Source organism: Periplaneta americana, chromosome 1 (genome assembly GCF_040183065.1).
Source record: "Periplaneta americana isolate PAMFEO1 chromosome 1, P.americana_PAMFEO1_priV1, whole genome shotgun sequence".
NCBI lineage: Eukaryota > Metazoa > Arthropoda > Insecta > Blattodea > Blattidae > Periplaneta > Periplaneta americana.
In genome coordinates, this window is record NC_091117.1 from 125,223,897 (window position 1) to 125,238,633 (window position 14,737).

At 32.6% G+C, this 14,737-nt stretch overlaps 1 protein-coding gene across 2 annotated transcripts in view; it reads right to left on the bottom strand.

The window, feature by feature from the left end:
- Positions 1-6,200: 6,200 nt before the first annotated feature.
- Positions 6,201-14,737, bottom strand: part of LOC138700465 (glycine receptor subunit beta-type 4-like) — a 94,417-nt gene continuing 85,880 nt past the window's right edge. For both annotated transcript variants that reach the window (XM_069827078.1, XM_069827082.1), the window contains one exon: positions 6,201-6,460. In XM_069827078.1, the coding sequence (XP_069683179.1) occupies positions 6,326-6,460 (135 nt within the window). In that variant the 3' untranslated portion in view covers positions 6,201-6,325. The remainder of the gene's footprint in view (positions 6,461-14,737) is intronic.

Sequence of the window (14,737 nt, forward strand, 5' to 3'; positions counted from 1 at the left end):
TTTGGCGAGATAAGATCGAGGGTTCGCCATAGATTACCTGACATTCACTTCACAGTTGAGAAAACCTCGGAAAAAACCTAACCAGGTAATCAGCCCAAGCGAGGATCGAATCCGCACCTGAGCACAATTCCGGATTGGTAGGCAAGCGCCTTAGCCAGCTGAGCTACACAGGTGGCTCAACAATGTTGATGCTGCCTCATTTGAAAATATGATCTGTCTTAAAGGATCTGCGTTTTGATTTATCTCAATTAAGATTTCACAGCAATCATTCCTTCTACCATTTGTGTTTATTTAATTTTTGCAAAAGCTGGATTTTGTATGGATGCCATTTTTCAGATTTCAGTAACTTTCATATTAATGTATAACTGACATTGTATTGAAATGTCGGTTGTCTTGTACATTTATTTGGTTGGATCTTTGTGTATGATAACGTGATATCAAGACACTTTCTCCTTCTGTAGTTGTCTGCATTATTGGCCTATCCTATATGAATACACTTATGTATTTTGTATGAAGCTTTAGGGCAATTGGCAGAACTATTATCATCAGTATTTAAGATACAGTGACATGTATGAAATTATTATATTTTCATTCATAATTTTAATATAAATTTCAAATATGTAAAAATTGTTGTAGGGTGTTATTTAAAAAACACGGTTTTTGCACTCTGTATACCTGGATTAAAAAAAAAAACATTGGCATGATATTACTTAGTTTATTTCCACTCCATCCCACAACTTTTGTTCGTAACATTTTATGGCAAAACTAAAACTTATAATAATACATAAATGTCAATATTACAGTTGGATGATCACATTTATAAATACCCATAATATAATATTGACTTTCGTTTATTATTATATTGAATCAATGATCTCTATAAGAATTTTGGCCATAGTATTTCTCAATATTGTAAAAATTATAAAGTGATGGGTAATATTCCATACTTTTTATCACACACTGTATACACTTACACAATGTTTCATATTCTCTGCAACTGTTCTTTATAGCAGGTCCAGGACAGGCAATAACTCGTTGTATTCGTCATTGTGAAGAATATGAAATGCACTGTAACAGAAAATCTGTTTCCCGTTACAAAGAAAGTTGTCTTGAGTTTTTAGTTAGGATGGATGAGGCATATGTCTCAATACATTGACCCTCCCCTTCTCCACTGAATATACTCCTGCAGTGGCAAGAATGATGACTAGAATTAAAACATTCTGATATTACGATGATTTGCAAACTATTTAGCTGTACAAAAAGCTGGATAAATGTGACGTATTCTTGGTGTCCCAGATTTGTCTAAGTCTATTTCTCTGGGCTTATCTAAAGAGCAGGATATATTCAAGTCCTCCACAAAACTTGAACTGAAAGACAGGATTCGCAGGGAAAGTAATGATATTCCAGCTGAAAATATTACAACATTCATTTGACAATCTGCATAGCAGAAATATATGTCATTTGCGAGACATAATTTACAAAAACAGAAAATAATATTCTTTACAACATAAAATGGCATACTACTGACATTAATTACCTCTATTTCGCTAGGTATTTAATAAATAATAAGTACTGTTTACTGTTAAAAAGAATTAGTTTCATTGAGATACTCAGTATATGTAACTATTTACATGTGACTTTCACAGAAATAAAAATGCCACTTGATACAAACAAGAAAATTTAAAGCATTTCATGAAAATTTAGATAAAACTATCAGTCATTTATTCTTCAGCCATTAATACAGTGCGTTCGTAGCTCAGCCAGACCGTTCCATGGCGGCCTTGGAGTGGGTGAAGATAGGTGCGCCTGCCGCCAGAGTAGTGCTGTAGCTACCGCTGACACGCCAGTCAATCGAGTTGGATCTGTCGTGAGGGAAAGACGTCTGTGCGCATGTTTTGAGTAAAATTGTGTTGCTGCCGTGGAACGGTCCAGCCGAGCTATGAATGTACTGTAACTTTCAGAATTAAAGAATGCTGAATGTGCAGGGTGCAATAAATGTTACAGAACACACCAAGTCTACAGAAATCAAGTCTTCAAGCGATTTTATACAAAACTATTCAACTCCTTATTTCAAGCAAAATTAAAGTTCTAGAGAAAAATCTGTCAGGACATGAACAATTATATGCTTCTTCTAAGTGAAGTTGCGATGGAAGTAGTGGCCACAGATGAGAAACATCCTTTAGATTCGGACATGTTTTCAATATCACTGGTTCTCTTGCAGCTTATGCAGCTATTGTCGAAAATCCGGAAAAGAAAATGTTATGGCAAAATCCATGGCCTTCATCCAAGAGGTTCTGTAAGACCATAAAATTAGTATTGGAGAAAGAAACTGCCAATATTACAATAAGGGAAGTAAATGAAATAGAATATCAGGTTATATCTCTTACTCTGATTCCAATTATTGTAAATGGTAATGAACTAACAATGAGTCAAATTCTCGTGATGACCATGGTTAATGGCAAAATTTGCGGCATCCTGACAGAATATTCTTCACAAAAATGATACAACTGCAGATCAGTGCCTAAACAAATAAATAATCTTGACCTTTCAAAAATGAACCCAGATGATGATCCCTCAAACTACAGTTTTGGTTTGTCACCTCTTCACACCTGGATGATATGATTTATTGTCTTTAAGCCAACATCTAAGTGATGATGGCCCTTCACATTTCTGTATTCAGGGACTCATCGCTATTTACAGGTTCCTGTACTATACTGTCTAGTTCTCAAAATTATATTCCTGCTCATAACTTGAACCCGTTATTCATCCTCATACAGTATTATCCTTAATACCACATCCTATAACACCCACAGTGATATACCAAACAGCAACACATTTCCAACCCTACTGCTTCTGATGACAACCTTCCAGATTCATCTAATATCTGACTAATTATTCTCCCTTTAGTAGATTACTATCCTCCCCTGTACATAATAACAACAATCACCACAACAAATTTTACTTACTGTTATTGTTCTCGATTCATTCTCAGTTCAACTCAAAATTATTTACTCTCATTTCCAGACATATGTACCACACTCACACCACACTTCTCCACGTAACAAACCTTGACCACACTCCAAATACTCTCACTCCTTGCCCATCAACCTTGACCCTTCACTTTTTCACTTGAACCCTTCACACCAATTCCTTAAGTCGTAATGCTTCTTATTTTTTAACACTCGTATCTTCTCCTTCTCACCACTTCCCCTCCCCAGCTCCTTAACTCTTTTCGGTATTGCCCCTAACAGCTGTTTGCTTTGACTTTGTTGTGTTTGCACTTCCTTAGCTGACCCGTATGCTTCCTTATTCTTCGACGTCACATACTGATTACCATTACTTGATGTCACTAGCTTCTTCCCTCCTTCACTCGACCCTGTGCACTTTTCTCACTGTCTGCCGTCACTGATGCTGACACTGCATTCAGTATACACCCGACTGTTGCCCTTCCTGAACTGCCACGTACCTCTTTGCATTCCAACACCCTACTCAGGCTCATGTCACTCATCATACCCTTCGATATAACTTTGGATTTTCTCCACAATTTTTCTATTTCTCTTCTTTGCTTCTGCTTCTGTTTCTGGATCATTTATGCTATCCAGACACTCTTCCACACTGAAGAACAAGTTATTTATCTTGATTTTATCCTTAATCAGTCTCGCAAAATGCCCTGATTTCAGGAAAGGGATTAAAACCCTTCTTCTGCTTCTCACCTCGTAGCTCCAGTTGTTGTCGACTCTAATCGTTGTGTTCCCTAACAGTCTTCTATTCTTCAAAATCTTCTTTTTCGTAATGTCGCACTTAAATTTAATTAATATTGGCCTAACATGTTCAGAATTTTGACTTTGCTTCCTTCCCACTCTGAAAGCTTCCAGTACTTGCCTGTCATTTATGTCCATACCAAAACATTCCCAACATACTCCCATTATCTTTTCATATGTTCTCTTCTTCTCTTATCCCGAAAAAAAAAAAAAAAAGTTTTTTTTTTTTTCCTCACAAATGTTCCATTTACTTTTTAAAATTTCATTTCCGTGCTGTAATTCTTTCATATTCTTCTTAATCTCTGCTATGCCCTCCTTCATCGCCATTATGTCTTGTTTCACCGTACTTTCTTCCATTTCACTATTACGAACTTTTATTCCCCAACTTAATCACAGGTCACATGTTACTTTGTCTGACTTGCACAAAATAAACCGACCTCTGCTACTTCCTTAAGACTCCCCTCACCTGGATGAGGTTTCTTAATGTCTGCTACACATAGAATACAGCCTACAGTTAAAAAATGGCAATGGAACAAGGATTTTCCAGGCCAAGAGGTCGTAGTCTACTTGTGGTGTTGCTACCAGATATTTTGTCTACTGCTGTGGCAGACATCTTCAGTGGTGAGGTACACAATGGCAAAGTGATCTTGGCACTGATGATGTCTGTCATAGAAGTAGACGAAACGTCTGGTAGCAATACCTCCATTGATGCCGCCCGTAAAAGCCTACATGCTAAAAAAAATAGCAGGTTAGCGCTAAAGATAAAGGGTGATTTTAAGCCAGAAAAGGAGTTCAAGATTTCATTTTGACTTAGGTCTTCTTATTGATAAACCTAAATCCAGTAGCTCTGGAAGATTCAATGACAGCAACACTAGTCATCGATTTTTGCAGTTGTTGGCATTATTTCATGTGATACTAGTTAGACATAGAGGCATTTTCAAATAAATTACACTCTTGATACACAACACCTATATGTAGATCTGTATCAATGGTATTATATACCATCTATCATACATAAAGTCCTTATTCATGAAGGAAAAATTATTGAATCCTCTATCCTCCCTATAGGAATGTTGTTAGAGAATTCTCAAGAAGTCAGACATAAAGATGTGCAGAGATGTAGGCTAGATCATGCTAGAAAGTGTTTGTGCAAGAGAAACTTGTAAGATGTGCTACACATGATAATATGAAAGACACTCTTTCAGCTTTTCCAATAATGGGACTGCCTCATTGGACAAAGCATAACTAACACACAGTGAAAACAAAACATATCACAAAAGAGAAATGTAGGGAACGAACAAAAAAGGGAAAATTAAGGACAGGAAGGATAATAGCATACATGTAATAGGCCTAAACATAGTAAACAAACAGATTAGATGTTCAAACAGAAGTTCTTCCTTCTTAGGAAACAAAGCACAGGTAGTATTTTAAAATGGCAAGTGATCCTCTGATAGCAGTAAGGGGAACACCTGATCCAGTAATATCGCAAATAAATGTCATATAGTGCAAGAAAATAGCATTTTCCTCCTGCAGCTCTCAGTCTGTTGAAAGATCCAGTCCAGCATTCCAGTGCACAACTCTAACCACAAGACGAGGCTGAGATGCATACTAGTGAATCTGATGCTTCCGAAAACATGTCAGATACTCAATATTTCTAATAATGTGAGTTATATAAAGTTACTGTACTTTAGTTTCATTTTATATTTAATCATTTTAATATTTATGTAGAAAAAAAATCTTTGTATATAGACGTATGAATCTCTTTATGTATAGAAGGTACATGCATTTGTATTTTTTTTCTTATAAATTTCGTATTAGATAATGTGGGTAGATACGTAACAACTATAATATTTTATAATCACCAGTACTTTAATCAAACATGCCATGTCAAATCTAGGCAGTTTCATAGACTTATATGTATCAAAATTTGTTGTAGCTAGAACCGCTATATGTCCCACTGTGCTATGTCGTCCTATCAACGATCAGTACCACTGGAGAGAAGTATTGGAAAGCAAGAAATCTAATGACTTTGTTGCCAAACGGTTGGCATTAGACAGGAAAAACACTTTTATTTGTGTAAAGAGATTTAAACCTAAATCACGACATTGGTAGAACAGACGAAAACATTTCACACCCATGTAGCAGTATCTTTCTGGATTCCTGACCTTTGCTTAGCCAGCACTTCACAAGATACAACTTGCTAACACGACCATGCAATCCATTTTCTGCTACATGTTGTTTTGACAATGAGTAGATCTGTATGAATGATGTTTTCTTTGTTGGTATCTGGTCAAGCCATATTGTGAGAATGCAGTACAGTTGCTTTTATTAGTGTTATGTTCAGGGGAAATTTGTTTAAGAAATCAAACCCTTTTTAAGGATGCTGTTATATACCTTATGGAGAATAAAGGAAGTCTTATAAAATGATAAGTTTACTGGTTTGATATCATAGGACTGTATTTCCTTTATGATATTACAAACTTGAATTACTACTACATTATCAAGACATACGGGATAGAAAACATATTTTCCATGTACAGTAGCTGTCAGTAATGTGTACACAATTAGGCAATGTATGTGCCATAGTAAACTGCAGTAAACGTAAGAAGGCTCATTGGTAACAAAACTCTGGAAGCTCGATCTGCCCACAGTGCAAGCCACTCACCTCTCTGAATCGCTTCATATCTGCAGTTTGTGAGCTGAAACACATAGAAACATTTCAGAAGCAGATGTACAAGTGAATTTTGAATCCTCCAAATCTTCTACACAAAGCCTCATCATATATATCTTACATACCATATTTCCATTTGATATAGCTCTTGCAGAACTTGATGAAGCTTGGAGGGAGAGAGAGTAGTGTGGTGTGGAGTCAGTTACCGGCAAATGTTACAAGGATGAGATGCAAGCGAGACTGAACAAGCGTTACCCTCTCCACTCCTAACCGCCTGTAGAACTGGTTTCGCCATCAAGGTGAAGCTTCACCATGTTCTGTTTGAGCTACAGTTCATTTTTAATAAAATATCTCTTTGTACTTCGTTTCGTCAGATTTTAAATTGATTGATTTCTATCACCACTAGTTATAGTCAACCAAGACTTTGATGAATTTTTTAATCTGTTAATGTGGAAAATTTCATTTCTGGAATGGGGACGTGTGTAGTGAAATCAGGATGATAGGTGGTGGTGACTGACAGACTTGATATTGTTGAAGGGGAAAAAAGGCCAGTAGACTTTCACAAATAAACACAAAATACATAAACATTTTATCACACCCCTTCGAATTTCAAGACATTAACAAAAAACTAGACCTCCAGAAACTAATCTCAAAATCAAGTGACCCACCAGAAGTGTTGAAGGCTACAAGCATGGCAACTATAGAAGAAAAATACCCAAATAATGCATGGTATATGATATATACTGATGATTCATGTACAAACAACAAGGAGGCTGATTTTGGAATATTTAGCACAGAATTTTCGCAATATACATCCTTGGGACAATATGCAAACAATTTCGATTGAGAACTAATAGCAATAAAAACAGCTCTATTTAATGTTTTATACAGGCCACATATATTTAATGAAAAACATAATTTTATCAGCCTTCAGAGCAGCATTAGAAGGCTTATCCAATAACAACAAAACATCAGAAAACCCTCAAGATATAAGGAAACTGTATGAAAACATCAAATCAAGATACTTGTACCATCGCATATGGATCTGCTCGGCAATAAAGAAGCAGATAAATTAGCTAGAAAAAGCTATCAGAGTTAGAGCAAAGCCTGCTTTTAGCATAGAAACCCCAACAAAATGACGATTAATAAAGGACCATTACAGAAGACTGTAAATAAACAAAAACGCTAAAGAACTGAAAGTCAAATTGTATGAAAAAGTCAATCAAGAAAGACGCATTGTAACAAAACTTTCAAGACAAGCAGTAGCATATTTCCGATTGTTTACAGGACATGACTGTTTCATTGAACATCTCAACAAATTGAACTTGACAACATAACAAACTGCCCAATATGTAACAAAAATGGAATTCTGAACAAACAGCACCTTCTCCTCTGGGACAGACTGACTACGATAATAGGAAGAACAACAAACATTGAAGTACTTTATTTAGAAGGTAGAGAAAGAATGATGCAAATCAACTTTTAATTGCCATTTGACAACAACAACATTTTCGTTATGTATGAGACAAGATTTAATTTACTTGCTATATGTATGTATGACACAGGACCCCAGCTTTACTTTTGCATTTTATATTCATGTTGATATTGATGGTTCTTTGTGTTGTTTGTGTATTTATTTATTTACTTATTTACTGGTACGGGTACTTATTTAATTTTTTATTTACTCACTCAGTTATTTATTTATCGATTTATTTGTTTGTGTACTTATTTTGTTTACTTGTTTGTATTTCTGCCTTACCTTTCTTGCACTCAGATATTTTTTTTTTTATTCTTGAAAAGAAAGATCCCCAAAAGTAAAGCTCATATTAAGGATTAGTACAGACTTATACATATGCACATTAATGCTAACAGGGATTGGGGTATATTAATATAATACATAAGATTACAATTAATTGAACTTACGGATATAAAAAATCAGTATAAATCACATTTTACATAATATATAATTTAAATTTTGAGCATTGATAATAGGCCTATATAAATTTACAAAATAATACACATATATTTAAGAAGAATAAAATTAAATAATTTTTTCCAAATCAGTGCCGGTATTTTTAATTATTTTTAAATGTTATAAGTTCTTTTTCAACTTTGAGTTCGTGTGGTAATTCATTAGAAATTTTAAATAAATAATGTTTAAGACATTTTATTCCAAAAGTAACAGATTCTGAATGACATATAAATGTTATGTTTTTGTCTATTTATGTAAATATATATTTAGAGCACATTTTATAACAAGATTATGGAAGGGTTTTATTATTCATTATACATAATTATAATTCTTCTCCTTTTTCTTCTTCCTATCATATATTAGGCCTAGTGGCCTGTTTCCATCAATTCAGTGGACGCCCCACAGATTTATTTCCTAAAGGTCGGTAGTTTATTATATGCATATAAATTCCAGCACTTAATTTTACAGATAATTCTAGAGGAAGAATATTAGATTGTTCATATAAAATCGAGGTAGAAATTATAAAATTTGAAACTAATAAATTTCTAATTGCTATTTTTTTAAATATTTCTGAAGCATGTATGCTTGTTTTAGAAGCATAACCCCAAATAAAAGCCATATACATTAAATGGGATTGAAATAAAGAGAAATATTATAAAGACTTGATATATGAAAGTGAAAACATACCTCAACCTACGAAGAATACCACCTGTAGGTGCTATTCTATTAGATATACTCAAAATACGTTGATTCCAATTTAAATATTTATCAGGAATTAGTTCTAAATACTTTATATGGCCAATTTGTTTTAATGGTATACTTAAAATAAAAATTTGTCCTAATATCTACAGTAGTTTATAGCTGCATTTGTGAAATATACGTTAATTGAGATGTTAATTTATTTAAGTCCAACCAATTCTTGAGATTAATTATATCGGCTTTCATATTTGTTAACAATTTATTAACAGAATCATCAAAATAGAAAATATTGGTATCATCAGCAAACATACTTTTACATTGCCACTAAGTTGTAAATATTGTATATTGTGTACACAGATAAGGAAAAGGAGAAGATCTAGTATCGAACGTTGAGGCACACCACATTTTAATGAAATGATTATCACTAAATTCACAGAAACATACTGTTTACGATCTGTTAAATAACTTCCATACCACTTATCCAATTTTTTTCCATCTTATTTAAAAGTACTTGGTAAGGCACCGTATGCTTAATTTCTCAAAAGCTTTCTTAATGTCAGTGAAAAGTTCTACAGCAAAACTATTATTGTCCAAACATTCCTGAATTTTAGTTATATATCAACTGCTGCATCAACTGTTGAGGAGAATTTTCGAGATCCATATTGAAATTTATGAAAATAAAAGATGTTACGAGTTTCTAAAAAAAAAATAATCTTACTTTCATAGATTTTTCCAAAGCTTTAAATGAACAGGCAGTACTGAAATAGATCTATAATTAGGTGAATCTGTTTTGACTCCTCCTTTAAAAACAGGCACTACTCTAGCTAGCTTACATTGTTAGGAAATTCTCAAACTATAATATATATGTTCTTCAACCTCTTGTGTTGTCACTGGATATAGAAATAATGAATTTTTTTATTACAGTATCATGTTCAATAATAATAGACTTATCTTTCCAATCATGTTTTAAATGACAAAATTTCTTCATTTACATGGAATTGCCACTCTTTTTGCAGATGTCACTAGTGTATTTTATATTACTGATTCCATTGAAGAACTGTTTGAAAAGTATGAGGCAGACATTATTACTCTTGAAAACTGGTTAAGCGCAAATAGGCTTTCTTTGAATTTGAAAAAACTGTGTATACGATTTTCACTAAACCTTCATTTTATTATATTATTCCGAATTAATTAAAGTTTAATGATTCTGTAATACAAAAAGTTGCATCAATTAAATTTTTAGGTTTGATTGTTGATGAACATTTAACATGGGATAAGCATATTTTGGCTGTCTGTGAGAAAATTGCTCCAATGTCTGGTATTTTGAAAAGGCTTAAAAGATCTTTGCCTATATCTTGTCTCTTGAATGTATATTATGCTTTTATCCATTCTCATTTAATGTACTGTATATGTCATTTATTTGGGGACATAATAAGAAAACTGCGTTGAGACCTTTACAAATTATTCAAAATAGAGTTTTAAGAAATTTATTGGGTTTTCATTATTTGACTCCAGTTAAATATCTATATCAATTTTCTTTCGTTCTACCAGTTGAATCAATTATCAAATTAGGTGCTGCTATTTTCATGTACAAAGTTATTAACAATTTAATACATAGTGATATTATATTTCATTTTAATAAAGATATATACATACTTATTTAACAAGACAAAAAGACAATATATTTTTTCTTCAGCATAGCTCAGTACCGATAACTTATGGAACGAAAGGACAACCATTTTTTAACAACAACTTTTAACAAACTTCCTTTAGAATATAGACTTTTACCAAATTGCCGGTGTTTTAAGAATTGTTTAAAAATACGTTTTTGGAAAGATTATTTATTTTAATTCTCAGTTGATTTATTTATTTCATGGTTTCAAACTTTTTCTTCTTTCTGCCCAAAACTTTATGTTATCTTACTATTTGTTCTTATTTTGCTTTCTTTCATTCATTAATTCTTGATATATTGTTCGTTTTTTACAGACTGTAGTTTCATGATTTTTTCAGTTACATTGTACAACATATGTATGTATTCTTGTACAGCCCCTACATATGAGTTATACTTGTTGGGGCATACTCCATAAATAAAAAAAAAATGTTGTGTTAATATTTACAAAATTATTATTAAATGCTTCATGAATTTCGTTTGATTGTAAAATTACTCCATTAATAGCCAGTTCTTCAACAGACATGTTAGCTGTGTAGTTATTTATTTTTTTTAATAACTTGTCAGCAAAATTACAATCCATTCAACAATGTGAACAATAAGTAACAATAATGAAAGAATTAACAGTGTTACAAAATATAGCTCTTTGGCATATAATATCGCTTCTAAAGTTGTTTGAGTTTGTTAATATTTCATGTACATATTTCCGAAACGTTTTGGGATTATTTGATTTTTTTTTTTTAACATCTGTGGTCATATCCCATGTTAGAATCTGTGGGTACACCAGTAGGCCGTTGAGTTCCTGTTTCTATTGTGTGTTGTAGATAGCTTGTGTTGTAACTGATTTTAGATTTGTATTAATGTTTATGATATTGGTGACTGAGGCGGCATTTGCCTTTCTGACTGAGGGAAATCATGAGAAAATCCTAGTCAGATTGGCTGGTCACAGCATTTGAACCCAGGACCTCCCGAATATGAGTCTCAAATGCTACCATCTGAGCCAACTCGTTCGGTTATTTCAATTTGTTTCATAACAATGTTTTAACATTTTTTATGAGGTGACAATAAATTTATTCGATTTTGTTGTATAGAACATTGCATGAAGAACAAAAGCTCTGAACAATATATCTCTCTAACAGATTACTTAGAACAAGCAGTCAAAATAACTTGGAATTTTGGTTGAACTGAAAAAAGAATTACATCTGACCCATATCATGGTTCAGAATGCCTAGTTCTCCGTCACAACAGCATTCATTTCACATTTTGAAGGATTGACGCAATCACTAGCTAGCTCAGAAACCTACTAAACTAAAGATTGACATGATAAATCCAAACTTGTAATGTGTAAATGTTGCATAATGTGAATGGTACATTAGGAGAGATTTTCAATGCATACCAGTATGGTACATTTTGTAACCAGATCACTTTTTCCACTGTCAATATTGCATGCAAATGGTTAAGAAATAAAATCATAGCTGCATCATTTGGTAGTGTTTGTTTCCACCTTTACGAAACAACTTTTAATTCAAATTGTGAAAAATTGCATTTGGTATATTCTATTTCTAGAGTCCTCATATCTTATTAAAAACTTATTTGGTAAAAAAATTACAAGTAGGTAGATGATTTATTTACACCATCATGTCAATAATTAACAGTTTATCATAACATATCACCTTCAGGACTAAATACAATATTTAAAAAAAATCATTCAATGCTTTGTAGCCTATAGATTTTTCTTGAATTATTATATCATTTTCATATACCGTAATTTAAAACTAAATGTTAACGCTGTTGATATTAATATTGAGATAAATTATGATCACTTATACTAGATTTGATATTAAAAATATCATAACAGTAATTTTGTTACATTACAAGAAAATGATCTAATAATTTCTTAGAATTCGAACCTTGAGCTACTACTATTAACTTGTTCAATAGACCAATGTCGTAACGACGCTGTACTGAGACTTTTAATATCATTTCGGCATAATACGTGGTTTTCCTGTTCATATTCACTTCGGTTGATTTTGTATTTATCAATTTTATTATTATTTCACTCTTCAGAGATCCTGATGTATCTAGAATCAACCCTCCATTCGATTTTATAACATATTCTAGATTCTTAAACAAAATAGAGCAAATTTAAATGGTTTAATTATGTGTTACCTGGTGAACTACGGCTTTGACGACATGAGCATGTGCAATGTTATGTCTCTGGAACTTAGAAAATGTCGGCGGCCAATTCTTTTTGCCATTAAGTGTACTTTCTTTTTACACTCTCAATATTTTGTTTGTGTGTCTATTTGTCTGATTATATTCTTCTCTGTTTTCTGGTACATCTAAGTTTAATAACTTTTCTTTGCATATATTTATCGAATATGAATGGGGTCTCGCCCACCTCATTACATATTGCTCGACTAGTATGACTAGTCAGTTTGTTTAAAGAAACTGTTGTTGAATATGGCCATAAAGTCATTTAATATGCACTCCTGTATATATATATGACGTGTATCGTCTTAAATGCAGGCAGTAAGGCCGTAACACGATACTACGAGAGGAGTTCGGCCGGCGTCGTGAATCGCGTCCCGGCATAGCTCAGTTGGTTAGAGAGCACTCAGCGCGCACAGCTGAGAGGTCCTGGGTTCGATTCCCGGTGCCGGTACGAATTTTTCTCGTACTTAATGGTATAACAAAAATATTTTCTTTGCATGTTTTTCTGGCCTGTACAGCTTACTTGCATTCTTTTGTGAACCATCCTTTGTATTGTATTGTATTGTATTGTATTTATTAACATTCCATGGTATTCATACATGCTTACAGTTAGAATATGGAACAAGTCAAAAAACTTAATACTATTATAAAATCTTAATTTATAGTCACAGTCTAGATGAAATATATATAGACGAGATTTACAATATAGTCTTCTAGTACAACACAAAGTTTTAGTATCAATTTCATGAAGTGTTATTGAATGTCATGAATTCACCTACAGAATAGAAGGCGTGAGAAATTAGGCACTTCTTTAATTTGGCCCCAAATAATCTTATGTCTGTCTGTAAATTTTGTTCCCTTAGTTGTTCTTCAACTATATCTTTGATAGTGTTTTTTTATGGAATTCCATATGTTCAATATTTTCTTCATCATTTAATTTTCCAACAGGCTAAAAATAATAGTAATAATAATAATAATAATAATAATAATAATAATAATAATAATAATAATAATAATAATAACAATAACAATATTATAATAATGATAATATTATAATAATGATAATCTTAACTATCAAAATATTATGTAAATCAGTTTCAGTATTTTTAATAATTTGACACTTCCACTGATTATACTATTAATAAAAATAGCTACTTCTGTGACATACGTGTTATCATTAGGGTATTTACACTCTTTTGAGATGTGAAGATCGCAAACTTTTCGTCCTAAAAAGAAGTCATGGATGACTGAATCTTCTCTAATAGGCTTTTGTGCATTAATGATATTTAACCTATCAACATGCAAGATTTACGGTATATGATGTCAATTATCATTGTTATTATTATTTTATTTAAAACACTTCCTCTAGTTTAGAGACTGTCTAAGAGACAAAGTACCGGTATACCGGTACTAGAGAATTTTAATGTACAATTAATAAATTATTAGAATTGAAAATTCTTAAGTTCTCCAGAGGAATACTACCAAAACGATAGAACAAATAACAAAGATACACAATAAGATTATAGTTTATAAAGGTATCGTCTAGAAAGGTAGAATAAATAACAAAGGTAACATAATAAGATGATACAATTGGTACTATTACAAAAGTATCATTTTTAAAAGATACAAAGATGCATGATAATATTACAATAAACAAAGTTATCATCTGAGGTAATTCCTTAGGAGAGTGATTGATCCTTTAAGAATCAGAGAAATGTTCTTAAACAAATCATTGGAAAGGTGAATTCTTT